The following is a 27,885-nucleotide window of genomic DNA, read 5'->3' as shown; positions in this document are numbered from 1 at the left end:
AGCTGACCACGGAGTCATCCTCGAGGAATAAAGCTGGGACCTAGTCCATATTTGGAAGGCGTAGTGTTCAGTCCAACTTCCCGGCGAACAGCGTGTTGAAGTATTATTGCAAAACTACAACGCAAGGAAACACAATCCATTGAAACAAACTTCAGTCACAACTATCGAGATGGGGTATAAGGTCGTGAACCATAGGGAGTATCATAAAAAACAGGGGTATGATAGAAATCAAGGGGTATATACGCAACAGACAGAGCCGGGAGCAAAATACTGGGGAGCGAGGAATATTAGAAGGGGTGGTTACAAATGTGTAGAGACAAGAGATTGTTCAAGTAAGACTCAATCAAGCACTGTCGGGAGTATGTCTATTGTCGCCTCTTGCGTTTCTTGTTCTGCGATGGCGCGCCTTCTGCCGTGGGGACATCGTCTTCCCGTGAACGTTTTCTGGCAGAGCGCCTGACTTCCTGAGATGATGATGCTCGCGGAGTAACCTCTGGGATGGCATCATCGCAGGTCGAAGGACCAGCTTCCGGAGGTATTGCTCTTGACGTCGACGAGTCAGGCTCCGTGGAGGCGATGTTGCCCGTAAACGTATCAATGTCTGTCGGCGCTGTGTCTGAACTAGATCCACCGGCTTCCGGTGGCACTGCACCAATCCTCAATAGTTCAGCCACTGGTACCAGACGCGGTGATGACGGCAAGGCCTGCGTAACAGCAGCTAGTGCCTGGGCCGTGTATCCAAGCGGCAGGTAGTCCGACTCGAGTTCGCCAAGAGGGGGGGAGGATTCGCGTGGTGGTTGAGCGGGTTCATGAGCAAGAGCGGAGGCATTCTGCGGAATGGCAGACCGTCGTGCGCTTAGGCGACCCTGAGCAGTGGACCTTGGGCTCGTAGCTCGGCGTCTAGTCTCTGATTGTGAGCGAGAATGGGAGTGGGAACGTCCTCTATATTGGCCAGCTTGTGTTCCTTGAGAGATATGTGTTGGAGGGCTGGGGTGGCGAATGGGGCTGGATGTGCCTTCCGAGGGTTGAGAAAGCGGCACCGAGGGTTGAGGATCCTCTTCCTCGCTATCATCTGAGGGCTCAAAACCTTCGTCCTGCGAGTCGGCTGCGTCGTCTGCACGCGCCGGTGTACGGGTCCTTTCCCAATCGGCAGGCTTTATCCCGCCTTCCCAGTCTGCATCGCCCCTGAGCTGAGATGTGTTAATTAACGAGAGTAGTGGCATGCCGTATGGAAAATCTGGGCGTAGCAGTATCGAGTTTCCCTCCACCTGAAGTTGCCGTATGATCTCCATACGTGCAGCTGGGTCACGTAGCAGCTGCGAAACTTGGGTCTGTACGTGCGCCGGAGCAGACGAAGGACCTGCACGCGTGTTGTCATCGGATTCGATCCATTCGGAGTAGTTGAAGATCTCAGGATGAGAGTCACGATAGAAAGCGCCCCGTCGCTGGAGCGGGCGGGTCCTACGATTATCGTCGAGGCTGGCCCGCTGTGTTGATGCTGCATGCATGGTGAGTATATGACTATGACACAATTTATACGACATACGTTGTACTGGAGGAAGATCTACTGGACGTGGGCGAGGTGTGTTTATAATGACCTGAAACCGGTCGGCCCGCTCACGCAGTGATCGTGGGCGCGAGCTGCTGGGAGCTTGGTTGGCGGGAACGCCGGCCGAGGGACGTCTTGAGCTTGAAGCAACCGGCTGATCTGAGTGTGCACCACATATCATTCAGCATAAAGTAAAAATAATCACACATATAACTCACTCGAGATTGATATCCCCGTGCCTCTGGGAGTGGCCGACTGAGATAAATCAAATCGAACCTGTTGGTGATCCCCTTGATTCCTAACATTCGTTCGAGGTGTCCGTGCTGTAATCATAACGCCTTAATAGGCTGCGAGTCAGCGGAGGGAATATATTCACCTCTCCTGAGTCTCTGCACCGTCAGCGCAGACCTCCTTGGTGCACTGGAGCCAGATGAAGTGGCTGCAGAATGCGAGTGTGATGATGGGGGAGCAAGGAGCAAGGATGCTGGAGGTGCCTGCAGTTGCCCCAGCGCCCTCTGTGACCGCGGCACGGCGGCGGCTGTGGGAGGAGGATGCACCTCCAGTGCGTAATTGTATTCATCAGACTCTCCGGAAACAATGTACCCGACCTCGTCTTCGGATGGAGAATCGGAAGTGGGGGCCCCTGCGTCTTGTGCGTTCTGGTCCTCGTTGTCGCCGATCCCGAACGAGGATAGTCCATTGCGGACCGTCCGAGATACCCAATACGGCATTGGAGGCAACCACGAACGCGAAGACTCATCGCCTGCTAGCGGCTTGAGACCAGAAGCTCAACAGAAAAGAGTACGGGAAGACGCACGGGGAGGGGTCCGATGTGGAGGCATTCTAAGACTTGAGCTGCAGAGGAGAGTGAAGAACGTGTAGATTTAGTATAGCAGAGTGCAAGCTAAGGGCTATGGGCTGAGTGGAGGGGGCGCGAATGAGTGGGCTACAGTCGCGGTAAAGCGTGATATATAGACATGGGCTTTGACCTTGGCGCTAAAGAACCGTGGCGAGCGATTGTTCTTCTGGAGTGGCGGCCCAAGCTGTTCGGGCTGTGAACAACGCCCAGCTTTGTTATGAGATGAAGAGGCTCAGCGCTGCAACGCTCGGCGAGGCGGCGGTATACCTGCGCTTTGGCCCTCCGTCTGTCGACATAATAAGTCGCGAACAGCGACAAGGACGGCTAGTGAGAACGGCGCGTTGTCTGTTGCAATCTAACCCGCACGCGGGAATGAGAATACGATAGCGTGTCGCTTGAGATGGCCGTGACTAATTGTTTTAGGTATTGTTAGCTTTTCGCGTGCGTCTATGCAGCACATACCCAACTACCATTATCTGGTCATCAATTCATTGATCAACGTTGCATTGCCCGCAGGCCCCTCGTCTCAGGAATTACGACTGAGAGTATAAGCTAAAGACATGATGGGCGCAAAATTGTACATGTGGTGGGGGCGGGAGAGAACCTCATCAATAATAAATATGGATCAATTGCCATCCATGTCCGTATATGGTAGCAACACAGACTAAGAGAACTCAATTCTTCAAAAATCAGAAGGGAACACTATCGCAATGTTATTATAACAAGAAGCCGGCTTATCATGCATTTGCAACAAGGGAAAGCTCGAGCTCGGTAACGCGGTCATAGCGCAAGATACTGTAAGCCTGCTCTTATGAGGCCCTTATAGTTTGCTTGTAACCACACATTCTTATTCTCCTTTGGCCCACCATATTCAAGTATGATAATGAAGTATGACAAAACGACCAAGTGGATTTATCTATCCATGCCTTTCACGCACGTTGCCATTCGCGTCAAGAAATCAACGCGTACCGTGATTGTCATGTGACACTGACGCGTCGGCGTCACAATAATGTCACATAGGTCTTTCACCAGTACAGTCGTGAACTCGGTCAGATACAAGTACTCGTGGTTATTCGCAATCTCGTTCTTTGAGATCCTCTAGGGAACGTCTCGTATATAATGTCCAACACCATCGCGCTGTATGGAGTTTTAAGCTACAGCCTAAACTCACTAATGCTGATGCTTTTGCCAGTTACCCCCTCTCGAACTTCACGTTCAGGTAAGGGCCGCATATATACTTGGCGGTAGACCATTTCCAACCCATTTGCTTTACAGCACGAAGGAGGCGCAGCCAGAAGAAGATCCCTCCGTCTCTGCTCGTCTTCAGCGTTTGCAAAACAACTATGAGGATTTCGGTATGCGACGAACGGTCGAAGGTATCTTGGTCGTGCACGACCACGGTCACCCACATATTCTGATGCTTCAGATTGCCAATGCATTTTTCAAACTGTACGTATTGGTGCTCTGAGTAACTTATGCGCCTCAGTGGTCTGAGTCCTTGACGCAGGCCCGGCGACTACCTGAAACCCGGCGAGGATGAGATTGACGGGCTCAAACGTCGTTTGGATGAACGCCTCGCTCCCCCGACGAATACACAGCAATTTGATTCGTCCCATGGCATGGGAAATGAGTGGGAAATTGGAGACTGTTTGGCGCAGTGGTGGCGTCCGAACTTCGAGACATTCATGGTGCGTACGACAGTCTGCTAAGCATGGCTCAGCATCCATTAACACCGATGGCTAATTTGCATTTTTGTGTGGTGCCTGAACCAGTATCCATTTATTCCTGCCCACATTACGAAGCCCAAGGAATGCAAGAAGCTCTTTTTGGTGCAGATGCCTGAACGAAGTGCGTATATGCGCGTTCCGGCGCTGTTTAGTAGCATGTGCTACTTTCTGGGCAATCACTGACACGCACTCATCCGATGACAGAGGTTCTAGCAGTGCCCAAGAACATGAAACTACTCGCCATACCCCTGTTCGAGCTGTATGACAATGCTGCTCGGTATGTTCGCTCGGAGTAATGATAAATGTACTGACCTAATTATTTATGTTAGCTATGGTCCGCAACTCTCTGCTATACCCCACTTACTGTCTCGGTAAGTTCGATATATTGTCAAGCTGAATGTTTCGCTTACGAACGCGTTCTTTGGTTTGTCAGGTATAATTTCATCTACCAATGACCCGAGAGTCAAAAGTATCGCTAGGTAGTCAGCTCCGTCTCAATACAGCTCTTGTTGTTTTCTCTTTGTCATGGCTTGTTTGTCGTACGCTGTTCTCATTGAGTGATGTGCCCGTATAGCCTGTAGCATATTACCTGGTATGGTGTAATGTTGAATTTTATTTCCCTCGCAGGAGTCGCAAATGTTAAATACGCGCACTAGACATACGTTGGGTGAGTGGAATTCACAGGTCGCTGGCGTATGCTCATGATGAATTTAGTGTGTCATCTTCTCTCGCCCGTTGTGGCGAAGGAAGCGTGTTGTCTCCTTTACGAACAACGGCTTCTGCTTGCTGTGTCTCATCAGATGAGAAAATAAGATCAGAGTCGAATTGTGGCGCCACGATCAGTCAGCCCAATGTCATCTGACATGCTTGCCCCGTTCAACAATGCATCGTCAATGTTGGATCTTCTGATATCTTCGACAGCAGCCGTGATTCGCGTTTACAGTAAGCCATTCCACACAGCACTACATCTACACTGTAGACAGATTTCACTGACGAGTCTAGGTACGTCACGGATATCCGATCGCCCGAATTTCTTCTCAGACTGTGTTCATCCAGACGGCGTCCAGTATGCAATCTGCTGCTAGTCGAGAACGAAACCAGGATACAATGGCCCTAGCCCGTTATATGTTTCTCCCTAATCGTTGGTTATCGACGGACGTCTCTCCCCACAGTCTATAGCATATAAGAAGCTTGACTTGCCGACGTACACGATGCTTCTCCTTACAGTGGCTATCCTTGCTCTACATGCCCCACGCGCTCTTGCCCATGGATATGTCAGCCAGGTGCTCATTGACGGCAACATGTACATGGGCAACTCCCCAGGTCACTACGAGGGTACGTGCCGCTTTACCTTCCTCGTACTGTGGGATTCACGTCTACCCATGCCAGGCCCAAGCCCGATTCGCACAGTCACGACAGACGGTCCTGTGCAAAATACGTCTGCATCGGACCTGGCGTGTGGCGTGGGTGCGGGTCCGGCGCAGTTGAATGCTGTTGCCAGGCCCGGAAGTGTGGTTAACATCACCTGGGTGTCTGGCTCAGGCGGGAATGTGCGCTCTCGCATTCTAGTCTTCCTTGGCAGCGCCCAACATTGATCGTGCATACGCCAGTGGCCGCACGAGGTCGGGCCGGTGCTGACATACCTCACCGCCTGCGGGAACATCAGTTGCGTCGGCTTCAACACTTCCGGGGCGCGGTGGTTCATGATTGCTCAGGCGGGGAAGAACGCAGACGGTGTGGGGTGGGTGCAGCAGGACATCAGTGCGCGAGTCTTTATCCTTCATGAAACCACTTTACTGAGACTTGCCAACTGCAGTGGAGGGCAGCAATTTCAATGTGACACTCCCGGACAACCTCGCACCTGGCGGATACCTTCTGCGCAATGAGGTGGGCACTAGCGGGCTCGCTGACGGGAATAACATGTCATATTTCCATTCGTTCAGATCATCGGCCTGCAGAATGCAATGACGCCCGGCGGGGCAGAGTTCTTCCCCTCCTGCACACAGCTGCGCGTTATCGGGAATGCGACGGGCGTGCCGCCGACGAACGACACCGTCTTGCTCCCGGGCGCATACAGTGCGACTGATCCAAGCATCCTCGTCGACGTAAGTCGTCCCATCCGATGCCGTTTCCAAACGCGCTTATGTGTCGATGCATGCGGTGCGGCTCAGGCGTATACGAATCCCAATGCGTCGTACGTCTTCCCGGGGCCGCCGATCGCGACATTGATGAATGCGCCACCCGCGAGTGCACCGGTGTCGGAGTACTACGACGACTGGCGCCATGACGATGAACAGCCTGTCATGTATCGCGGTCCCGCGGGGACTGTGGTGGCGGGGGATCGTCGCTCGAAAGACTTCCCGGTGTTTGTTCCCATGGTGTGCCGGGGATGTAAGCATGGTAAGCTCTGGCAACGACGACTTTGTGCATATCTCTGCTAACAAACCCTGTGACAGGGATGTCCCTGACAATGCGTGGTGCTCCAGGTCGACAGTCGGGCAACGAGTTGTAGATACAAGAGACCAGCAGCTTGAATTAGGAAGGCCAATAATGCAAATATTAAAACTCTTCCGCATCCCACTTTTTTTTTGAAATCACGCGAGGGAATACCGATGCAAAGCAAAGTCCATTCAATCATCAAAACATTGCAGCGACAAAGAGTCCGTAAGTCCGTTATGCACGAGCTGTAGCTAGGGGATCATTGCAAGAGTTCGTGGAGTGTCCATGATTTATCGACCATTGATGGTCCCATCCAATGCGAAAGGCCATTGACCGCTTTTCGCAGCTGCGAGAGCCACTCTTATAGCATTCAATCAGCCATCCACTCATAGAGACAGGTCAGCACACTCACCAGATGCACCTTGTGCCAACATCTCATGACAGACCGCACTGAGACGCGTCAACCTGGGTGGCAGTGGCCGTCACGCGGCCGAGGAATGTGCCCTGGTTGTCGGTGAGTGTGTTCATCGCCGCGAGCGCAATGTTGAACCCGTCTGCCGCGTGGTCGATCGCGAGCACATAGATCGTGTTCCCGTTGTACTCAAGCTCCCAGCAGGAGCCGCACTCGGCGGAGCCCCAGCCGGAGACGGCAGCGGCAGCGCCGATGTTGGGGAAATCGGGAAGCGAGCTGAACGTCGTGTAGCCCTTGGTCTCGAGGCCGTAGGTGCCGTCAGAACAGGAGACGGTGCTCAGCGACTGGCTGCCGTTGTCGTACGTCTCGTCATACGCGACCGTCACGGAAGACTGCGCGAGGACCGCGGGCACGAGAGCGAGAGCGAGAGCAGAGACGGCGGCGGTGAACTTCATGGCGAGGAGACGTGAGATGAGGTGAGTCGAGTGGTCGTTGGATGTCTGGTGATGTGAGACAACGGTGGACTGAGAAGGGAACGCGCACATCGCCCGCTTTTTATATACGCTCGACGAGCATCTTGGCGGACCCACAGCAGCCGGGACAGTCACAGGGCCTCGCTGATCGCATGGGGAACGATGGCCGCGCATGCTTCCTTACCTGGCGTTCTCCAGGCGCGTCGGCTTCGCGGGGCTCGTGGCCATCAAGCGCGATCGTGGAGGGGCACCTGATCAGCCAATCAGCGACAGCCGGCTTCCTGTGCAAGGGCAAATATCACCGTTCCCCGCCTGCGTTTTGGCCTCGACCTTGGGTGTCAGCGAGGCGTACGAGCGTCGCAGGGACGGTCGCCAAACGGTCGCCAGACGGCTCGTATGTACGTGCACCCCTCGTATCGCTGCAAGAGTCTTCGACGTTACGCTCCTGGTGTGATAAGACGCGCTTGAGCATGTGTTGCAGAAGGGTGAGTGACGCTGGCGGAATCCCATGACGGAGGTGAATGTCCGGCGTGTTCCAGTTTAGCCTTGTGGGTACCGCATGCCGCCGCGTCATGGTTCTTCACGTGTGGCATGCCGAGGCGAGTCGTTGTTTACTTGTTGGCACTGTTCACATTGACAGGCAGACATCTCCCCAGTAGTCGATATTCCCTCTGCTGGACTCACCGGCTCTTGGTGTTTTTGACTATTTACCATGCACATCCTCCCGACAGCAAGGCCGGAGAGCGTTCTATCTCTGCCACTACTCGGGAGCGGACCGAGGTTGTAGCCAGAGCCAAGCCCATTCAAGCCTAGGCTTCATTCATCTGGCATCACTACACCGGTTTTCGGGCGGCGTGGTACTTACGTCACATATTCTCATCAAGACAGTGCTGCTTACGAGCGTAACTTCAAGCTGATTCGAATATATCAACGCCACTGCATTAAAGCCTTACGGTTCACGGCGTCAGTTTCCCTGAAGTGAAAGCACTGGGAATGGTGATGATTTCCGGTGATTTTCCTCCGTTATGCAGCACTTGGGACAAGGTTCTGACAAAATAAGAATGTGACGTACCAGACCTAGTAAGATGGTATCTGTATGACGTCACCTGCAGATTAGCAAGGGCTACAATACCATGTCTATTGGTGTATATGTCGGCAAAGTGAGAGATTCCATGGGCAAAATCCGAAAACAATGAGAAATCCGATTCCGAGGCGACACTACGCTGTATCACTATGAGGTAAGTACAGAGAGCGACGAGAGCTAGCTATCACGACCGTGCTACATCCACAACTGCAGTATCGATACATATGTTACACAATGTCGAATTAAAACAACGTACTGTTTCCATGTGCATGGGCGGGATCGACGAAACAAAGCGAGAAAGCACATTCTAGGACTGCTGAACAACTCACGACTAGTACTTGCCCTCCTCGGGCTCTTCCTTCTCGTCAAAAACCACCGCCTCCCCGCCTTCGCTCAACTGCTTCCGCAGGCGCTCACCCGTCAGCGGGCTGCTCTTGAATCGCGCGCCCTTCGGCAATGGCATACTCCCTGCGCCCGCCGACGCAGCCCGTCGTTTGCGCTCGATCAGGATAGCCTGCTCTAGCGACGGCGACGGCGATGAGCTGCGCGATGTCGGCTTCGAAGCTGTCGCGAGCGCGTTGACAGTTAGCGGCACCGGCGACTGTGGCGGCGACAGCTTCGCCCGCGCGACCGATTCCGCGTTGATCACTTGCGGCACGCTCACGACGGGCTGCGGACTTGTCAATTGGGCTGCATCCATGAAAATCACGGGGGATTCCTGGCTAAGTTCATGGTCTGCGCCAGCACCCGCCGGCGCCGGCGTCACCACGACAATGCCCTCCGGAACAGTGGGTGTTACCTCACCGGGTTCGCTAGCAGTCTCGTCGCGGGGTGTGGGCGGCGCACTGCGGGACCTTGCTATGCGAGACCCGATGCCTTTGAGGTTCAGTGCGTTTAGTCCGCGCAACGGTAGGGTGTGCATCGCCGTTGGTTTCACAACCGGTAGTGTAGGCGTCTTCGGTGTCGGACTTGCGCTTGGAGACACCGCGAGACCATCCGCGCTACTGGCAGGGACAGAACTGGACACCTGAATTCCCGGGGCCACTGATGTCCCGTCAGTCACCTTCGACTGAGGCGCGAGTTGTGGCGCTGAACGTCTATGGCGCAGTATACCGCCCGCCATCAGCTTTGGTTTCGGCTTCGGCTCCCCGCCGGCGCCCGCGTATGACGACAGATCCGGGTGGCCTTGCGGGTCGAACTCATCGTAGATCTCCTCGCCGATAAGCTCTGCATTGCCAGGCCGTCAACTGCGAGAACCCGCAAATGACACAAATCAGACCAACCTTCCAAGACGTCCTCCAACGTAATGATACCTAAAGGCATGACAGCCGGATCCATGCTTTGCAAGAGCTAGAGGCGTGGATATAAATAGTCTCATTCAAATGGTGAATGCGTAGAACCCACCTCTTCTGCACCCTCGGTCGACAAAACGGCGTCCGCAGGGACATTCTGTTCGTTGCCCCAAAAGCCCATACGCGGCAACGCGATACTGGGGAGGCGACTGCGGCTCCCTGCGGCTTGCTGTTGCTGCTGCTGGTCTTCCTGTGGCGCAGCGCCCTCGACGACTCCCATCTCCAGATCGACGTCCCCGAGACGCGTGGCCTTCTGCTTTCTGCGACCGCGCGTGCCGAACGCACGCAGTCTCTTCGAGCGCCCACCGCCGCCGCTCGTGCGCGACCCCGCATCGTCGCTCGCCTCCTCGCGCAACGTTTCCTCGTTCTCACTTCCGCTCTGCTGGCTCCGTCTCCGACCAAAGCGCTTCCACCGTGACTGCGTGCGGCCTTCGGTTTCGGATTCGCTGCTTTCATCATCGCTGTCGCTGTCCTGGAATGTCTCCTTGAGGCGCTGCGTCAACCCGCGTTTCACCGCCTGCTTGACGCTAGCAGCACGCTCCACGCTGAACCGCGAAACGATAGCCATATGTGAGCGACCATCTTGAAACTTATCGAGGATGCCGAGGAGGGGTTCGTTGTGGGGTACGAGCGGCACCTTGTTGAGCGGTATCTTCCGCACTGGCGTTGCTTCTAGATTCGACCTGTCAGTCATGATGGGTCTATATCAAGCTTGACGAGACATACCCTTCGGGTCTAGTAGCACGCACTACGCGACACATGTCAGAGTAAGAAGACGCATATACGGACTAACACACCTGTTTCACGAGCAGGATACCGACGATTCTCTTCGCCTTGACCATCTTCGAAGACGTGGGGCCGTCCTTCCGGACTTCGGCGATCGGAGCGTTCATGATATCCTATGGTCAACGTCAGTGGTCATATGCCACTAGAAGGGGCGATGCAACTCACGTTGCTAACTGGGGCACCCATTACCAAGGCGGGCGCTGGGATCTCAACTTCTTCGTATACAGGGATTCGAGAGTGGCCAGTGCGACAGATCTTCCGGAGCGTCTCAAAGTCCAGACGTGAGTCGATACTGAGCATGAACGCATCCTCAATCGGCGTCATCGCCTGCTTAACGACCTATATTGTACCTATGTCAGCATGTTACAGGTGGATAATGCGCGTGAACAGACTTTTTCTTGCAAGTCCAAGGCACCACCGATGATCGTGACAGTGTCTCTGTTCAAATCACCACCGAGCTCGCCGACATTGGAGTGCATAGCGATCAGCTCCTTGAGCTCGGCACGGCGGTAGATGATACCATGATGAGGGCCCAACACTAACTCGAGCAGCTTGGCCACCGGATACGCGACAATACCCTATCGAGTGTCAGATTTATCATCTGAGGCGCATAGTGAGGCGAACAAACGTACCAAAGTCCAGATGAGCACGCGCACGTATGGCGCCATCTTGGCACCAAAATACAGCCCATAGCGTGTGCAAAGAGACTGGGGAATGATCTCCGAGAAGCTGTAAGAAAGTAGTATCAGCCCATGCCCATCACAGACGGTACGAAACAAAGGATATCGATGACCTCGCTTTACTGGGTTCATCAGAGTAGCTCACAGCCCCGCGAGACTGGTTCAACAAAAACCCGACAGCTAAATAATGGCTAGCCTCAGGCTTGCAAGACACAGGATCTGTGCGCATTCGCACTGGGCGGATCCCGCACAAACACGATACACACCACGTCTAATGGACCCTGTAATAACGTCCGGACCTTCTGGAGCGGACTGGATGGGCATAATATATCCGAACACACGGGCTACAAACATAGTGCCCCCGACAAGGAACACTATGTTTGAGATTTCCGCGTCGCGGGCACAACAAAAACAGAGTGTGAATTTGATTATGATACGCAGTCATGGAATTCCACAACAGAAGGTCGCATCGCGGTAGCAAGATCACGTGTGCCGCGTTCCCTGATGGACAAGGCCTCATGAGACGCGTCTCCGCGTCATGCGTGTCGCAATTGTGACGCGTACGAGAACAAGGCGGGGAAAGATAGACGCACATCACGATAAGGACCGTACTCACGACAACACTCTGGACACCGCCGCCGAGTATGGGGTCGGCAATGACCGGGAGTGTCTCGTTGACAATCATGTTGGCGAGTAGGAGCGTGACGAGCAGCAAATGTCCGTCTTTGCGGATAGGCTTGATCTTGTTCGCATAGAGCTTCTGCTTTCTGTAGCGGACAAAGATATCAGGGCCGGATGGACTCGGGAGAACAAGGGACTTACGGAGTACCACTGATGCTCAGGACGTTAAGCTGTGTCTCGTCAAGAGACATGTATCCCAGCGTAAGTCCGGCGAATACGCCGGAAAGGATAACGAGGATGGGAATGAGGACACCAAACGCGATGGTCTCGCCACGACTCATGTCCCGCTTTGCGTACGTATGCGTCTCCGCGCCGCCGAGCTGCTTGTGTGGAACATATTGGATAACGGCTGTTGCGAGCGAGAGGAGCAATCTCGAGGAACGAAGGCGCAAAATGCTGAGAGTGGGTATCATTCGATGTGGTAGTGAGTGGAGAAAGGGAGGCCCAGGCGCCCACCCCGCCATTATAAGTATCGACGTCTGGTCCCGAACTCCAAGCTTATCAGCCGACGTAATACCCCCTTGGCGCAGATCAAAATTCCTTTTTATGGTGACTACGCCTCGGCACCGCACCTCACAGCGTCGGCCGTTCCGTATATTCACCCCCTTTGACTCCCGACACAAAGGCGGTGCTGCTCTAGGAATTACACTGCCTTCGCCTCACAAAAATCTGGGGATTCGCCGTGGCGTAACGCTGATTATTTGGATCGGCACTTGTTGCCGAATTTCCCACCATTCATTTCGGAACAAGCTGTGCCCCATTGAATCGGTGCAGTGTACTCATCTGCTGTAGGGGCGCACCCTGAAAGGTGTTGGCAGGAAGGGGCACCTTGCTTCCGCCTGAGCAAAAATATGTACGACACAGTTAATGTGTTCGAGGCATGAATAAGAACGGAGCAGGCTTTGCACCGGTTTTTAAGTTGAATGGCTTAAAGTGTCGTTGGTCTGAATCAAGACAACTTTTGGCGAATAACTGCTTCCGGAATTGTGTACTTATATTTAGTGCTTGTGCCCTATGTGATATTGTGTTCGTGCTTCCATTTAAGTCGAGGTTTTTGGGTAGAATACGCAAACCCCAGGATAGGGTTGGCTCGATTAGACTTTACCTTAGTAATCGACCAAAGCCAGCAACGACGAGCGTCGCGATTTTCTTGCGGTTGCCAGCTACGTTGTCGCCGTCGTGATCTCTGTAGCTATGCGTTCGGGCTCTCTAAAATGTTAGAGCGGCGGCGATTCAGGCGGAAATGCTGGATTCTGCCGATAAGCAGGAGCTCTGGCGGTACTAACAATCAGCTCGCTCGACCCAGACTTGCACTCCCAGAGGCCTGGAATGACCGCGAAGGGAGCGGCAGTACTAGAACCAGACTTTCAAGGTGCAGAACCTACTCGTCTCGCGCTCAGACATGCGGATTTCTCTAGAGTCTCCATTGTTCTGGCACTGTCTTTGCCAGCCCGGCTCTCCGACTTTCGGCAGGCCGAGCCTAATCCACATCGCCGCTTATAAGTACCAGTCGCTGCTAGGATGGACCGCCTCCCACACCTGAAAAGTCACCGATTCTCTGACGGAGTTGCATGGCGCTCTAGACATGGATGTTTCTTTCACCGCACCATCTGCGAATTGCTGCCGCGCCGAAGCCTCGAGGCACCCCGAAGCTCGGTTCCATCTGCTCGCAGCGGGCCGTTCCCATTCTAAGACGTTGCATTTGCCTTCTTGTGCAGTGACGCCAAGGCGGTCAGCCAACGCCGCAAGAGAACGCCGTCAAGAATGGCAGTGTTAGATGTTTAAGACTTAGCAGCCAGCGTTAGCGTCAAACGTGGCTTCGGGACTCGATGGGTCATCAGGCTGAGGGCGTGGAGTACGTACTGAACAGCAATTTTTGACATTCGTGTATGATCTCATCATGCCGTTTGTGTCCAGGACCCAACTTGATCGGGGCCACATTTTCCGCAACGAAGGTATATAAGCCCTAGCCCGTGGACACAAACACTTCGTCAACCCTCTTGACCACCCACCGCCACAAGTGCCCTACCTCGGTTGCGATCGCCATGTTCACTGTCTTCCTCCTGCTCGTCGCCGCTGCCGCCGCAGCGCTTGCCCTGCCGACGGGACAACTCGATGCCCGGGCGACGTCTCCATGGTGCTCAGGCCTTGGTCCCGGTGCCTTCGACTCAGCAGAGAATTTCACTCTGGCCGCGTATAACACGACGCTGCCGAATGCGAACGCCACGGGTGCACCGCTCGTACTCGGACAAGCAGGCGCCGTTGATGGTGCGGAGTTTGAGGTGCTCTCGGTACGTGGCCACCCTTGTTATGCGGGATTCATACAACTCATGACGGGTACCAGACGTGGGCCACCTATTCGTACAACGACTGGCCGACCCTCTCGCTTTCTGCGGGCGCGCTGATCCCTAACTCCCAATACGGTGCACGCACAACCGACGCGAATGTCACCTCGGGCAGCCCCATCGTCTTCGTTACGAGCGTCGATGCGCCTGCACCTGTGCAGATCTACTGTGCCGTGGCCGACATCGACCCAACGGGTGGCGGAGAGTACCCGCTGCTCTCCCTGAACGGTGACACAGACGGGTTCGCACTGTGCCTGAACGAGATCGGGGCGTACGAGCAGAACAACATCATATGGCAGCCGACGCCCAACAACGGGGGCGAGTATGTGTACGACACTTGCTATCCCGTGAACATACAAATCCTGGGACTCAATAAGTGAAGGATGATGTAATGAGATCGAATAAGAAGGGGACAATCGTTGACTAATACGGACTAGAAGTTGAAGTGGACATTAGACATTACGGACAGCTATGTCAACTATGTTTCGCTCCTTTTGGGTATCATAGACTTTCTGATGTAGCACTGGTAACGTATCTGCCGCGTCTCTGCATGTATCGCATGGACCGAGAGTGTATAGAACCTTCTCTTCGCTTTTGCAGGAGACACTTCACATACACACGTCGGAGATGAGAACCTGTCCGGTCCTATTCTGGCGTCGGGGTCCCAACACCGGGGCAGTTTGTGCACTGCTACTGCGGACCTGGTACAATGAACGATGTTCGTGCGTATGCTGGACCATGCTGGATTGGCGTGAACATGAGATCAGGCCCCCTTGCGCTCTATTTTCGTCCCTTGGGTTTCGGTTTCACCTGTGCTGTGCCCTCATCTACAGAGTTACCACGCAATGCTGCATCGAGGCGCCCCTCATTGTGCATGCAGGTCACAAACTCTGTGATGAAGGGCTCGTAGTCAAACGTGCGCTTGATGTGGTCGGTCTGCGCGGGTATGCATGCTATTACCACGTCGACGAAGTCTGCATGAGTAATGAGGTAACGTACGTGCGCATCTCTCGACTTTGCTATCTCGTCCTCGGCCGCGATTTTCGCCGGAATTGCTGCCTTCACGCACGCCTCCCAGGCCGACGGCAGGTTGCGGACTGGCATGTCCAAGATGGCAATCTCCTTGTCCATCTTGCGCGAGCCAAAATCCTCGGAGTAGACTCTACCTTCCCTCGGAGACCGCATGGACGTGGCGAAACTCTCGGAGGCGCTTGACACCAGATCAGCATCCACCTGTATGGACGGGCAATTCAGTCCACAAGTAGACTCGGGCGGGATCGGACGAATAGCAGCGTCTTGATAACGGAGGACGACGAACCTTGTGGGACCATCCCTCTGGATGCACGTTGTTGAGCCGCCGCTCGAGGGCGTGGCGTTCCCGTTTGAGCAGCTCCAGCTCGTCGCTCGCCTTCTGATAACGATCATCCACGATGGCGAGCAGGCTGTATCGGATGTGATCGCTGCCGCTGGTATATTTCTGCATTTTCATCCGCAGAGCGGGCCGCACAATGTCCATCCAGCCATTTCTGCCGTCTTCTGAGCGACACTCGGGAGGCAATGTGCCAACCTCCAAGGCACAGCTGCGCAACCCATCGAGTTCCCACACCTTGTCGCGCGCAGGCACGTAGCCAATGAAGTGGTATGCCTCCTGACTGTCAAGGACACTCTGAGCCGCCTTCTGTTTGGACTTTGCCGTCGTGCGTGATGTCTTCCGCTTCTTCTTTGCGGGGCTGCCGTCACTTGTACGACCAACGTCATGTTTGTTGGCTTCTATGGTTGTGGCAGCGACCGCATGCATACCTCCCCGGATATCAGCCGGCCTGCACTCGTTCCATAAACGATTGCAAATCGTAGAGTCGACTGGCGTACCTTGCCAGTGAGTTCTGTGCGGCACGAATGAAGTGCGAGCCTGATAGTGCCAGCCCCCTCATCTGTGACAGAGGTTACGAAGCATTTCTGAGCGTGCCAGGAGGCAGGGGAGAGGTTGTGCTTACCACAGGCGACATGTCTTCAGTTATCTTTTTGAAGTCGCTCAGTTCGTCGCTTATGTATATATGGGGCCGATTCAAGAGTACGTTCAAAATGGCTTGAGATGAACATGCATCGTCGCTCAATTGATTTGCGAACCACACGCGCTCAGCATCTGGGTCGTCGAGTTCGTCGCCAGTCTCGAAGTTGTCACTTTCCTCTGTACACATGTAACAGAATATGAGACCATGGGGATTCAGATGGTCCACAGCCCACGGTTCGATGTCGTACAATTCAATGACCTCAAGACCTTTCACGCCCAGTTTCTGGATGAGGGCAGTGAATACACCTGTTGGCCTTCCATGAGTATCGTGAATGTTTTAGCCTAAATAAATGTTACCAGGGTCTGACTCAATAACCGCGAAAGGACCGCCCACGAGATCATAGGGTTCTGAGGTCGTCATGGTCGAATGGGGACCTCTTAACCCCGCGAGACGCCCATACTATCAAGCCTGGTCAAAATGTGGCTGAGAAGTGGTTCCGGGGCCTCGGTTGCGCGCTCTTTTTTACATTCAAATCATTGTCGAAGTTGCACACACAAAAGCTGTGTTGTTTCTCAAAATGTCGCCGAGGCAAATCAAACCAACGGGCAACAACTCCAATGTAAAGGTCCTGGTAAGCCATATTCATGCCCCTATGGTGATGACAGCATATTGTTAATGAGCAAGCGCCAGAAAGTATGATGCACCGGCTATACTTAGATGGCTGAGAAATCCATTCCTCAAACTATCAAACCTAAGTCTATCTGAATGGGCTGCGCAAATATGTTCGCGACACGTACTATCAGCGCACAAACGCCCGTTCACGATTGTGACTTGATGGCCGCCACCAACCTACACCCAAGTTTTGGACTCGTATACTCGTTCCTGCTGAAGGCTTCCGCAAATGAACTTTATCGAAATCATCTAATCTACATATCCGTGAGACGAGCTTGCGTCTCATGTCCTGGAAGGGATCCCCTCAAGTCGTTGATACTCAAAAGGGATTTAATACGGTGCGATTACAGCACTTCTCGACTTTATATTGTTATCCTGGCATGGGTTTGGTGGTGCCCTCATCGCGAAAAGTATTTGATGGGGGGTGTGACCGATCGCGTTCAACGCGTATTGTCACGCCATGTCTCCTGGGATCCATTTGCGAGCTGCTCGCCAATATGGGCATATATGTTCCTGGAAAGCTACTGCTCCATCTATGTTGCTTTGGGTACATCACGTTGATGAGGAGTGGAATGCATCAACCTCCGAGTAGCGTGCCGTACGTCACGAACCACCATACGCGGTGAGCTTGCGGTGTTTGAACCCACACCTGCATTGTCATTCTAATACTCTCGCATGTGAATAGGTCTGCATCGCCAATATGGTCGCCCCTACAGCCCAGATCCCACAGCTAGCGAGAAGGCGTATATAAAAAAGCCCCACCCTATGATACGAGCAGCGACAGCATTGCTCTATGCTCGAGCCGCATGGTGAAATAAAGGGAACACAGAACACCGCTCCTACTACTTAGTACCTCAGCCGAAGAGAATGACCAGTCGGTCAACGGTTCGCCGCTCGTGCTGCATATTGTGGCAGCGACTACGGACTGGTACCCAAGCAATTCTGCAAGCATGGGTTCGTTACGGTGCATTGCCTTGACTCACTGTCACATCAAGGCATAGAGTACCGACTGCTTTAAAGCCCCGATACGGTGAGCGTCGTCCTCGTGGTAATATCATACACAAATGAATATGGCTGAATATTCCAAGCGAGAGCGCTTCTGCCGAGTGAGTACGTCCGAGTTCGTGGCGCCGTATCATGTCTCAATCATAGACATCGGTCATACAGGTAGATTACCAAGGCGGCACATATCCGGCAGTCAATAAAACGGTACTTGCGAAAGGTGCGGAGCGGTATATGGATGGCCCGAGCTACTCATGCGCTTACCGCGTTGCTAGGCTAACGGTCCGTTTTGATGGTGGGAGCTGGACCGAGGGGAATGAAAGCGTCGCCAATGCATTGTCGGCCGCTGGAACCCACGGGAAAGTGAAGGTAAGCATATGAGTTGATATCTCGGAACAACTTGCGCCATGTCAGAAGAACGTCGACAGTACCACGTGGTTCCTACCTGGGGATCTATGGCACTTTCATCTTGCACCGGAGCGCATTCTGTCACAAATTCATCAATGCGGTACGATTGATGGCCTGGATAGGCACAGCGGTGGCTTTCGGCCGTGGACGTAATTCTGACCGCTACGGATGCCTTAGTCGGACAGTATGTGCAATATATGACAGCTATATGTTTCATTCCGTTTATCTGCCGTTTCGCAAGTCGGAAGGGCTGAATTCCAGATGTTGTCCATTGTTCAATCCTAAGTGGAGCAATCTGCACGGGACTTTGTTGTGGGTTCGATTAAATGTGAGATCACATGTAATCCAATTCGATGATGACGTGTCTATCTCTGCGGCGTTTGAAACAGGCCTACACGCGATGTACGTTACCTTCGTGCTGATAATACTCGGGATTAGGAGGACCCGTCTCATGACTGCTCGTCATATATAAGAGACCACTCTCTGGAGCTTGTAGGACGTCCTCTCGCGCTACTCTACCAGTGTACAGACCACGAACTCACTATGAACAGCAGCGCGAAATTCAGAGTTGCTATAATGTGAGTGGGCGTTCCTGTCGAGTGGCGTCTGTTGACAGCCTTGATAGTGGCGGAGGCATAGGTGGATTGACTTTCGCTGTCTCGCTCAATAAGAACAGCAAGAACGTCGTTGTCGACCTGTACGAATCGGCCGCCGCTTTTACAGAGGTCGGAGCTGGCATCGGAGTATGGCCCCGTGTTTGGGAGATTTATCAAGAGCTCGGCTTACGAGACGATCTGTTGGCTATAGCCTCAGATAGTGAACAGACTAGAAGTGTGTAGTTCGTTGGACACAATCTATGTGCCTGGTGTTGACATCGAAGTCCCACAGCCCGTGTACTTGAATACCGCAAAGCAGATCAAACCGAGGGAATAGATTTCCATGGAAATACACAAAGAAGTAGGTTAATTTCTCAAACAGGTCAGACCGTGATAGAGATATTCTCACCATCGCAGTTCGTTTTACCTCGTTTCACAGGGCAGAGTTCCAGGCTGCCCTCGTCCGGCATTTACCGCAAAGCTATAATATCTATTTTTCCAAGAGACTCAAGTCTTACACGGAGACGCCATCCGGAGAAATGGTCCTCGAGTTCCTCGACGGCTCGACGGCTGCCTGCGACATCCTAGTAGGATGCGATGGCATCAAATCCGCTGTCCGTTCTGTTCTCTACCACTCTCTGGTCAAGGAAGCCGAGTTAGCAGGTGACATTGCCCAAGCTGCTTGCTTCCGCAGGGAGGCTATACCGCAATGGAGTGGCTATATTGCCTATCGTGCTCTTTTCCCAAGGGACCGTCTGGAAGCAGCCTGTCCAGGACATCCGGCATTGACGAGGAGCTTGCTGGTATGTTATATTTCTTTACACGCCGGCCGCACTGACAAGCCCCTCTCACAGTGTTTCGGAAAGAACAAGGTAGAACTTCTTGCAATTTCAGTGCAACATCGGGTTGACTGGCAGCTGCGGCATCCAGCATATAGTCATTTATCCTGTGTCTCAGGAACACTTCATCAATATCGTCGCATTTGTGGCGGACTTCAAGTCGCAAGGTGCTATCTATCCTGAGCCATGGGTTCGTGAATCGGGGAAGGAGGAGCTGGCTGCCCTATTTTCTAATTGGGAACCCGACGTTCAGATATTGTTCAACGTGCGTGATCATCAATTATATGAGGCGCGCTAAGATTATTGTTGCTGACCAAGGGACGTGATGGATAGTGCCTAGACAAGGTATCTGCTTGGGTGATCAATACGCTCCCGTCGCTGCATACGTATGCTGGATCACGAGTGGCGCTTGTCGGTGACGCCGTGAGCATAATGAATTGATTACCAGTCAAGCTAACGCAAGGTATTGATTGTGATGCTCAAGGCACATGCTATGGAGCCTCACCAAGGGTCTGGAGCCGGCCAAGCCGCAGAGGTATGCACCGGACATGACCACACCTCCTGATGCTCATGCCATAGAATGCGTCCATAGGATGCTTTCATCCTAGCCACTATTCTTGGGCACCCTTCCGTCACAAAGGAAACGCTTGCCAACGCTTTGCTTATCTATGACGAAATTCGTCGGCCATTCTCGCAGCAGATCGTCGAAAAGTCACGACTCACTGGTATACACTATGACCTGCACTGCCCTGGAATTGAGAATGTGACGGAAGGAGCAAGTGCACAAGGCGCCATATCCACCAGGCAACTCGAAGCAATTGGAAAGAAGCTTGATGATCTTATAACTTGGGCGGGAACCTCGTCGATCATGGATGATCGAGACAGGGCTCTGGAGTTACTGGAGGCGGGACTGAAAGCCCAGGTTTGAAGTCGAGTCACGTAAGATGTTATAACTATAACCTTGGAATGCACTTGTGAAATGAGACGCGATGCTAAGTGCATGCCATCAATATTGAATAGCGTCGCATCTTCCGTCTCCACCAAAAATAGGTTTGTATTTCGGAGTGCATTGTACACGTTGTTTTACTCTGCTACCAAACTTGCATTATCGGTGAGAATCTCGTTCAGCCTGTCTCGGTGCAGACAATTCTCGAAGCTAAAGCTTCGCGCAATCTCGTCCAACTCCTCGACGCTCTTGCCCCGGAAATGCTCCGCCCACGGGCGTACGAAGAACTCGGACAACAAGATGTTGCGTGCCAGGCGGCCGACGCGGTCGGACAGCTTCCATACTGGGAATGGGTAAAGGTTCTGGTGTTCAGGTGGCACCTCTGTAGTGATGAGGTCGATAAGTGGCTGGTACACGGGCCGAACCTGAGAGTCGTCGGCGCCCCATGCGTCAAGTGCCAGGCGGTGCTTTTGCGCAAGGAAGTCCTTGAACAACTTCATGTACGGCGTCTCGCGGGAGACGTATACCATGCCCTGGAAGCCGATGTCCTTGTATAACCAGATCGACCAGGACAGGCGATCCTGAGCACGATCGTGAGCTGATACAACTTACTGGCATACGAGTATGGGCCATACCTTGTTATAGATGTCGAGTTGGTCTTTAAGCACCTTGAAGCGCTCTTGATTGATGGCTTCGGTCTTTGCGCCCTCGTACTCCGTACGTGCATATACTGGGCCCCATTCGCCATTCCATACACACAATCCATGCGCGTCCATCCACTCTCTCTTCTTCTCGTAGCTCCTGCGCAAACGTCTACGTTGCGTCTCGTCGCCTGTGTATTCTTCGGGCGACCTTGGGAAGCCGAAAAGACTGTAGTCATGGATTGCATACGCCGAGTTCTTCCACCGCAAGTGGGCGTCACCGAAGTGCGAGAAATCAGACGCGAACGTGTTCCCGTCAAAGAACAAGATATGGTGTGGGTCGTTCTGCCGAATTACGGTGTACACTCTGTCGTACCAGTCAACGACGCGAGTATGGTAGGGATCCGTCGGTTCGTTAAGGGGGTTGAAGCCGGCGACCCAAGTGTTGCCTGCGTAGTGTTTTGATAATTGTTCCCAGAGCCAGATTGCGCGGTCCTGGAAGTCTTTGTGATTCCAGAAGTTCGCGATGTGCGTCCCGGCGTCTGAGTGCCAGTCGCCGTTCTGTCCTCCCGGAGCAGTATGCAGAACAAGAATTGTGTAGATGCCATGCTTGGCGCAGAGGTCAATGACGCGGTCCAAATGCTTGAAACCCTCGGGCTTGAGCACGCGCGGATGCATGTCATCTTGAAGCAATCAGCCGATCGACATGCTAATTTCAGAGATGATCAGCGTACCTTCAAAATGCCTGTAATTCACAGAAATGCGAATGGAGTTAAGTCCTAAACTTTTGAAAAAGGCCGCATCCGCATCCTGGAAGAAATATTCCAGGAACTAGAGGGATGACTGGTTAGTCGCTGTCGCGTCGTGAAATCTGGAGGGAGTAGACCTTATCAAAAAAGAATTCAGACTTCGCTTTTCCGACCACATCCGCTAGCGCAGCACGAATCTGGGACTCAATACCGGGGTATCCTGTGGGACCGATTCATTTACACCTTCAGTACGGATGTGATGTGTGCTGACCGGAGATGAAATTCTCCATGCTGGTGAGATACACATCAGGCGGCGATATCTGGTCGAGAACTAAGAATACTCACTTCATCCATCCTCCGAGTCCCGCTCCGCGAAGAATGACCTCCTTACCATTCTGGTCGACAATCTTAGTTCCGGACACCCTCAAGTACGCCATGTTGGACGGTTTGAGATACCAAGGGCCATCGACCCTGCGCCCTTTAAACCCTGGAAGTACAGGTACGGGGCTGGATCACGATGGCGCACGAGATGCGCTCCGGCCTGCATTGGGCGGAGGTTAGCGGTCCGTGTTGCTGGTCCCTTCCGAAGTTATCCCGCTTAGGCACTCTTCGCCATTTGAATTACCCCATATTCTGCCCGGTCTGCAGGGTTGAAGAGGCCAGAGCGTCGGAAGCAGGTGGCGTAAGAAAAGAAGACAAACAGATGACCGTGGAGATGGAGTGGGGATCTGGAGGTCTGGCCAATCGGCGGATAGATTTCTTGCATACTTGTGTTAAGCCCAAATATGGACTTGTTGATGGCATAATTAGCGCGCCAATTCTGTTCCTGGTGACTGACATTCACTGTTTTGTTCACCGGGACTAGCACCTTTTTCCGAAGATGTTACACAGCTCGCGGCACATGTCTGCTCAGCTGCTGCTTGTATGTCACAGTGAGGACAAACTATAAGTTCCTCGGCACATGATGCCAGAAATCAAGAGACCGTCTCGAGTGCCGGAACTGTAATCATGGTCAGTTTCCTACAAGTCGATGGAGCCAGAATTGTCGACAGTGATGGCAAGGAGGTGATACTCAGAGGGGCGGGTTTGGGTGGCTGGATGACGTGAGTCTATAATGCAATGATCTGTGTCTATCGAGGAAGCTCAGTAAATACAAATAGGATGGAGAACTTCATTACCGGTATGTCCGAGGTGTACTTACGAGAGAACAACGCGCAGACGCATTGCTGTAGGCTATCCTGGCTGTGAATTCCAGATTCGAGCAGCGCTCGCGGAAGTCGTGGGAGATAAGAAAGCTACTTTCTTCTTCGACAAGGTACGCCCGTGCCAGTCAGCGAAGAGCAGTACGCGTAGTTCACATCAATGTTAACGGTGCTTTTTAGTTCCTTGAGCACTTCTTCGCCGAGCCAGACGCGGCATTCTTCAAATCGCTCGGCCTCAACTGTATCCGCATCGCGATCAACTACCGTCACTTCGAGGATGACATGAATCCGTGCGTGCTGAAGCCGGAGGGTTTCAAGCACCTCGATCGTGCCATCGCGGCATGCGCAAAGCACGGGATCTATACCATCCTTGATATGCATACCGCGCCTGGCGGGCAGAACGGCGGGTGGCATTCAGACCATGGATCGCACATCGCCTCTTTTTGGATCCACAAGGATTTCCAGGATAGGCTCATCTGGCTGTGGACAGAGGTCGCAAAGCATTACAAAGATGAGAAGGTCGAGGAGACAATGATACATACTGTGCTGAAACGATGACTGACACTCCGCCTAGTGGATCGCAGGCTACAATCCAATGAACGAGCCCGCCGACTCGCGACACATGGGTCTGGTCGACTTCTACGACCGGGTATATGCGGCCATCCAGTCCGTCGACCCGAACCACATGCTCTTCCTCGACGGCAACACTTTCGCGTCCGACTTTACCGGTTTCCCCGATGACGCAGCGGCGCGATGGCCCAACGCTGCGTATGCGATACATGACTATTCGCTCTACGGATTTCCCAGGTCTCCAGAGGCATACGCACGGACGGACGAGCAGCGCCGCCGTATGCGCCGGAGCTATGAGAAAAAGCGCGAGTGGCTGGACCGGCGCGGCCTCTGTGTATGGAATGGCGAATGGGGCCCGGTGTATGCGCGGAAAGAATATGATGGAGAAGCGACAGAAGAAACTAACGAAAGACGGTACATGGTCCTGAACGACCAGCTCGAGATGTATCGCGAGGTCAGTTGGGAGTGGTGCCTGTATGATGCCTTCTGAGACGACCCTCTACGCACAGGATCGTCTCAGCTGGTCAATCTGGCTGTACAAGGATATCGGCTTCCAAGGCATGGTCTACGTCTCGCGTGAGACCGCCTATATGCGGCTCTTCAAAGACTTCCTGCACAAGAAGTACCGCCTTGCAATTGACGCGTGGGGCGCAGACGACCGCTTCGTGCGGCACGTTTACGAGCCGCTCGTCAACCTCATAAAGGAAGACGTACCGAACGAAGGCGATCAGCGACTGTACCCGTACCCTATCTGGACACTTGAGCGGCGCGTCGAGGTACTTGCGAGAAACATTCTGGTGAGCGAGTTCATGGTGAAGGAGTGGGCGAAACACTTCCGGGGCATGGACGAGCCCGAATTGGAGAAGATTGCAGAGAGCTTCAAGTTCGAGAACTGCATGGGGAGGGAGGGGCTCAACAAGGTGCTGAGGGCTCACGCGCCTCAGATCAACACCGCCTGAGACGCCGCTCTCGCCCAGGGAGCTGCATTATGTCGTTTCCTGTTGTGTACTTTTCTGTGACTTTACAATGGCAGCACGGATCATCGGGCAGCAAATCTGTCTCTGGCCTTGACATTCCTTCGTAGATCTTCCTCGCGTAACTTGCCTTCTAATGCGGCGAACAGCTCGCGGGCATACTTTTCTCCATCCTGCGCGGACAGACCCCCCTTAGCCCTGGAAATAGCTGGATGCTGACCAACGTACCGCTGTGAAAGCTTTCAGTTGAGCGACTGTCAACTCTCCTGGGCCCAGCAATCGCATAGCTTGCAGAACAGCGGGTGAATCTGGGGGAAAGGAGAATGCAAGCAGGAGCCTCAGTGGTGTGGATGCTTCTTCCGAAGGAGTCGCATCAAGATAATGCATCGGAGGCAACTGTATTCGGGATGAATCTCAAGTCCACATTGGTGCAAAGTTATCATGGATGTACGCACAATATTCAGCGTCACGCAGACAGGCCATTGTTCTCGCCCACCAAGCACCTCTCCTTCGTCCCAGTAGTCCGGAAGTTCAAAATCTGCCGCCGTCTTGATCATGTCGCGTGTGTCGAAGCTGCTCTTCTGCGCCTGTTGTCCAGACTCTGTGTCCATCTCCACGTCCGCTGCGCCCGACGGTGCTAGACCCCTCGCTTGATACTCAATGGGTCGCGTTCGTGGTACTTTCGTATCCCAGAGCGCGGCGCGAGAAGCCATGAAAATCGCGTCAAACACATTACCCGCGTCTGCGAGGACAGCAACATCGATACATAGCAGCCAGGACTTTTTGTTTGGAAGAATGCCCAAATTTGGTGGGTGTAAAGACGAGTCCGAGAGCGTTTGGTGAAGGATGGTGGTCAAATCGTACTGTAGCTCATCGAGGGCGTTGGACGAGAGGTGTGGGTAGGCGGAGGGAGAACTGTCTTTGCATCCATCAGCTACATGGTAAACAGAAACCGACCCCAGTTCTGGAACAACATCCGAATCGTTTTACTAAAAGTGAAGAGCGTACGCACCATATTACTGAACAGATAATTCTGCCACCCTCGACTCCATCGCCGTTTTCAATGTCCTCGACCTCGAGCTTCGTCGCCGCGACGACTTCAGTCCCCCCACCACCTTCGTGAGGTTGCTTCCCAATATTGAGCTTTGCACTGCCATTTGCCAACGGCGCGACGCCAGTCTCGAGCAAGACCGTTCGGAAGTCAAACAGAGAGCGGCCGTCGGCGCGTAATGGCGGACTTGAGCACAATGAGGAATGGATATAGGATTTCTCGGCCTTTGACAAAGACGTCGACGCGGATGCCATTGCAAACGAGGTAGGCGATTTTCCGTGTAGTCTTGAATTTGTCGTGGACGTCGGCAAGTAGGTCACGACTCGACAAGCGCGCCTGAAGGTCGGATACACTGAAATCAATCATCTTGGTTCCGGACAATCATAACGCTTCCTCTCTCACAAGTGCATTATTGTGTTCTTGTACCCAATCATTGCAACATGTATCCCGGTAGGACAGAGCTGGTGGTACGTAGCAATAGGGAACTGACTTTCAGTAGCCCAGGCGCATGCCATCAAGACGTTTGGCAAGCTCATAGAGGAACTGCCTGTCCCTCAGCAAACTAAGGTATAGCACTTGAGTCTTGTCTTAGGTCTTGATCATTTACTCATCGACAATAGCCTCATATCATCCTGTTAGCCGGCGCCGTTACGCCCTTCAGACATGACACGGATCGCGAGATGGTGTTTCGGCAGGTCTAGTCCATCCTCATATCTTGCAAGTCCCATTTCTTGACCTTGTTCCAGGAATCGAACTTCTTTTACCTCTCAGGGTGCTCCATTCCCTCCGCGTATCTTCTCCTGACGTACCAGAGCGGGACGTCGCTCGAGAACAACCCTCTCATACAGCTCTTTATCCCGAAAGCTGAACTCGCAGACCTACTTTGGTCTGTCCCTCCGCCTACTGTCCAAGAGGCATCGGCTGCATACCAGGTGACTCGCGTCGAGCACCTCGCCGAGCTCACAAACGCGATTAAGGAGCAGATGAAGGCCTACGCAGGTGCAACATTCCACATCCTGCCTGCAGGCTCTCCCCTATTCCCTTCGCTGCCTGCACAATACACGGCCCTTGTACTCCCGCCGAACGCGAACGCCACGGATGAGTATCTCCTGACGGCGCTCCATCGAGCACGGCTCATCAAGGATACGGATGAAATTGCGGCGATTAGGCAAGCCAACGCGATCAGTTCGCGGGCGCATGAAGTTGTCATGCGTGTTCTTGGTCAGGGTGTTCGAGGCTTGATTACACAAGGCAAGGGTGCGGGTGTGGATCGACCGCTACTCCCTGGTGAGTGGTTGATTGAGAAGGAGGCCGAGGCCGAGGCGCTCTTTGTTGCCTCCTGTCGGCGCGAAGGGTGTGTTCACGAACACCGTCTTGGTGCGACGGCGAAACTGATGCGCGGGCAGTGCCGTTCATCAGGCGTACCTACCGATTGTCGCCGCTTCGACTCGCGCATCCACGCTGCATTACTGTTGCAACGACCGAGAGTTCGCCTGGGGTCCTGTAGCACCTCACGCTCACGAGAACGGGAACTACCTGGCACACGATGACACCAGACAACTGCATCCTCAAGTCTTGCTTATCGACGCCGGTTGTGAATGGGATTGCCACGCATCGGATAGTAGGTCTTGAATTGTACATTCCTGTCGCTTATGTATTCATGGGTTTGACCTAGTCACTCGCACCATGCCGGTAGGCAATGGCGGTAAGTTCACTCCTGAGGCCCGAGCTATCTATGAGCTCGTCCTCGAGATGCAGCGAGTAAGCATCCCTCTTACGCCTGAAGGGCGACACTGACCCCCCCCCCCCCCCCCCCCCCCCCCCCCCCCCCCCCCC

The 27,885-nt window shown here is 53.5% G+C and overlaps 13 protein-coding genes across 13 annotated transcripts in view; 7 read left to right on the top strand and 6 right to left on the bottom strand.

The window, feature by feature from the left end:
- Positions 1-365: 365 nt before the first annotated feature.
- On the bottom strand, positions 366-2,280 carry POSPLADRAFT_1141985 (hypothetical protein; the record flags this gene model as incomplete). The annotated part of the gene is made up of 4 exons (XM_024485366.1): positions 366-1,498; positions 1,606-1,708; positions 1,768-1,847; positions 1,926-2,280. The coding sequence occupies 4 exons, from the start codon at positions 2,278-2,280 to the stop codon at positions 366-368; spliced, it is 1,671 nt and encodes a 556-aa protein (XP_024339603.1).
- Positions 2,281-3,434: 1,154 nt separating this feature from the next.
- On the top strand, positions 3,435-4,590 carry POSPLADRAFT_1180897 (hypothetical protein; the record flags this gene model as incomplete). Its single annotated transcript, XM_024488792.1, has 8 exons — positions 3,435-3,547; positions 3,601-3,627; positions 3,684-3,857; positions 3,916-4,096; positions 4,181-4,256; positions 4,340-4,412; positions 4,465-4,506; positions 4,569-4,590. The coding sequence occupies exons 1-8, from the start codon at positions 3,528-3,530 to the stop codon at positions 4,588-4,590; spliced, it is 615 nt and encodes a 204-aa protein (XP_024339602.1). The 5' UTR covers positions 3,435-3,527.
- A 756-nt stretch (positions 4,591-5,346) lies between these two features.
- Positions 5,347-6,576, top strand: POSPLADRAFT_1046207 (glycoside hydrolase family 61 protein; the record flags this gene model as incomplete). Its single annotated transcript, XM_024478971.1, has 6 exons — positions 5,347-5,470; positions 5,525-5,685; positions 5,746-5,896; positions 5,952-6,022; positions 6,079-6,240; positions 6,307-6,576. The coding sequence occupies 6 exons, from the start codon at positions 5,347-5,349 to the stop codon at positions 6,574-6,576; spliced, it is 939 nt and encodes a 312-aa protein (XP_024339601.1).
- Positions 6,577-6,743: 167 nt separating this feature from the next.
- On the bottom strand, positions 6,744-7,495 carry POSPLADRAFT_1180895 (hypothetical protein). The gene is made up of 2 exons (XM_024488791.1): positions 6,987-7,495; positions 6,744-6,934 (listed from the first exon to the last, which is right to left on the bottom strand). Exon 1 carries the CDS (start codon positions 7,439-7,441, stop codon positions 7,010-7,012), a length of 432 nt encoding a protein of 143 aa, XP_024339600.1. The 5' UTR covers positions 7,442-7,495; the 3' UTR covers positions 6,744-6,934; positions 6,987-7,009.
- A 1,157-nt stretch (positions 7,496-8,652) lies between these two features.
- Positions 8,653-12,323, bottom strand: POSPLADRAFT_1180890 (hypothetical protein; the record flags this gene model as incomplete). The annotated part of the gene is made up of 10 exons (XM_024488790.1): positions 8,653-9,770; positions 9,827-9,893; positions 9,948-10,567; positions 10,622-10,643; positions 10,693-10,794; positions 10,847-11,020; positions 11,074-11,259; positions 11,314-11,410; positions 11,955-12,128; positions 12,184-12,323. 10 exons carry the CDS (start codon positions 12,321-12,323, stop codon positions 8,875-8,877), a joined length of 2,478 nt encoding a protein of 825 aa, XP_024339599.1. The 3' UTR covers positions 8,653-8,874.
- A 1,764-nt stretch (positions 12,324-14,087) lies between these two features.
- Positions 14,088-14,767, top strand: POSPLADRAFT_1056168 (hypothetical protein; the record flags this gene model as incomplete). The annotated part of the gene is made up of 2 exons (XM_024480740.1): positions 14,088-14,333; positions 14,387-14,767. 2 exons carry the CDS (start codon positions 14,088-14,090, stop codon positions 14,765-14,767), a joined length of 627 nt encoding a protein of 208 aa, XP_024339598.1.
- A 400-nt stretch (positions 14,768-15,167) lies between these two features.
- POSPLADRAFT_1141357 (hypothetical protein) lies at positions 15,168-16,819 on the bottom strand (the record flags this gene model as incomplete). The annotated part of the gene is made up of 5 exons (XM_024485292.1): positions 15,168-15,323; positions 15,387-15,547; positions 15,702-16,212; positions 16,382-16,704; positions 16,756-16,819. The coding sequence occupies 5 exons, from the start codon at positions 16,817-16,819 to the stop codon at positions 15,168-15,170; spliced, it is 1,215 nt and encodes a 404-aa protein (XP_024339597.1).
- Positions 16,820-18,141: 1,322 nt separating this feature from the next.
- On the top strand, positions 18,142-18,766 carry POSPLADRAFT_1033474 (hypothetical protein; the record flags this gene model as incomplete). Its single annotated transcript, XM_024476937.1, has 5 exons — positions 18,142-18,177; positions 18,239-18,442; positions 18,488-18,581; positions 18,604-18,665; positions 18,686-18,766. The coding sequence occupies 5 exons, from the start codon at positions 18,142-18,144 to the stop codon at positions 18,764-18,766; spliced, it is 477 nt and encodes a 158-aa protein (XP_024339596.1).
- Positions 18,767-19,024: 258 nt separating this feature from the next.
- On the top strand, positions 19,025-20,844 carry POSPLADRAFT_1141422 (hypothetical protein; the record flags this gene model as incomplete). The annotated part of the gene is made up of 8 exons (XM_024485299.1): positions 19,025-19,059; positions 19,107-19,316; positions 19,362-19,438; positions 19,495-19,949; positions 20,008-20,181; positions 20,250-20,339; positions 20,401-20,451; positions 20,509-20,844. The coding sequence occupies 8 exons, from the start codon at positions 19,025-19,027 to the stop codon at positions 20,842-20,844; spliced, it is 1,428 nt and encodes a 475-aa protein (XP_024339595.1).
- A 109-nt stretch (positions 20,845-20,953) lies between these two features.
- POSPLADRAFT_1169431 (glycoside hydrolase family 5 protein) lies at positions 20,954-22,689 on the bottom strand (the record flags this gene model as incomplete). Its single annotated transcript, XM_024488061.1, has 6 exons — positions 20,954-21,443; positions 21,498-22,186; positions 22,238-22,334; positions 22,390-22,472; positions 22,524-22,543; positions 22,598-22,689. 6 exons carry the CDS (start codon positions 22,687-22,689, stop codon positions 21,000-21,002), a joined length of 1,425 nt encoding a protein of 474 aa, XP_024339594.1. The 3' UTR covers positions 20,954-20,999.
- A 571-nt stretch (positions 22,690-23,260) lies between these two features.
- POSPLADRAFT_1046202 (glycoside hydrolase family 5 protein) lies at positions 23,261-24,983 on the top strand (the record flags this gene model as incomplete). Its single annotated transcript, XM_024478970.1, has 6 exons — positions 23,261-23,355; positions 23,413-23,432; positions 23,485-23,567; positions 23,635-23,973; positions 24,029-24,478; positions 24,534-24,983. The coding sequence occupies 6 exons, from the start codon at positions 23,261-23,263 to the stop codon at positions 24,981-24,983; spliced, it is 1,437 nt and encodes a 478-aa protein (XP_024339593.1).
- An 80-nt stretch (positions 24,984-25,063) lies between these two features.
- On the bottom strand, positions 25,064-26,303 carry POSPLADRAFT_1141162 (hypothetical protein; the record flags this gene model as incomplete). The annotated part of the gene is made up of 4 exons (XM_024485263.1): positions 25,064-25,171; positions 25,227-25,394; positions 25,454-25,913; positions 26,011-26,303. 4 exons carry the CDS (start codon positions 26,301-26,303, stop codon positions 25,064-25,066), a joined length of 1,029 nt encoding a protein of 342 aa, XP_024339592.1.
- Positions 26,304-26,450: 147 nt separating this feature from the next.
- POSPLADRAFT_1169425 (hypothetical protein) overlaps positions 26,451-27,885 on the top strand; it is a 2,615-nt gene continuing 1,180 nt past the window's right edge. The window contains exons 1-6 of the mRNA XM_024488060.1: positions 26,451-26,499; positions 26,549-26,616; positions 26,670-26,744; positions 26,796-27,403; positions 27,456-27,670; positions 27,725-27,810. Of these exons, the coding sequence (XP_024339591.1) occupies positions 26,490-26,499; positions 26,549-26,616; positions 26,670-26,744; positions 26,796-27,403; positions 27,456-27,670; positions 27,725-27,810 (1,062 nt within the window). The 5' untranslated portion in view covers positions 26,451-26,489. The remainder of the gene's footprint in view (positions 26,500-26,548; positions 26,617-26,669; positions 26,745-26,795; positions 27,404-27,455; positions 27,671-27,724; positions 27,811-27,885) is intronic.

Source organism: Postia placenta, assembly GCF_002117355.1.
Source record: "Postia placenta MAD-698-R-SB12 unplaced genomic scaffold POSPLAscaffold_6, whole genome shotgun sequence".
NCBI lineage: Eukaryota > Fungi > Basidiomycota > Agaricomycetes > Polyporales > Adustoporiaceae > Rhodonia > Rhodonia placenta.
This window is presented reverse-complemented; position numbering and strand designations above follow the sequence as displayed.

Excerpts from the sequence above, each read along its gene's own strand:
- POSPLADRAFT_1180895 (XM_024488791.1), bottom strand. The coding sequence starts at position 7,441 with ATGAAGTTCACCGCCGCCGTCTCTGCTCTCGCTCTCGCTCTCGTGCCC.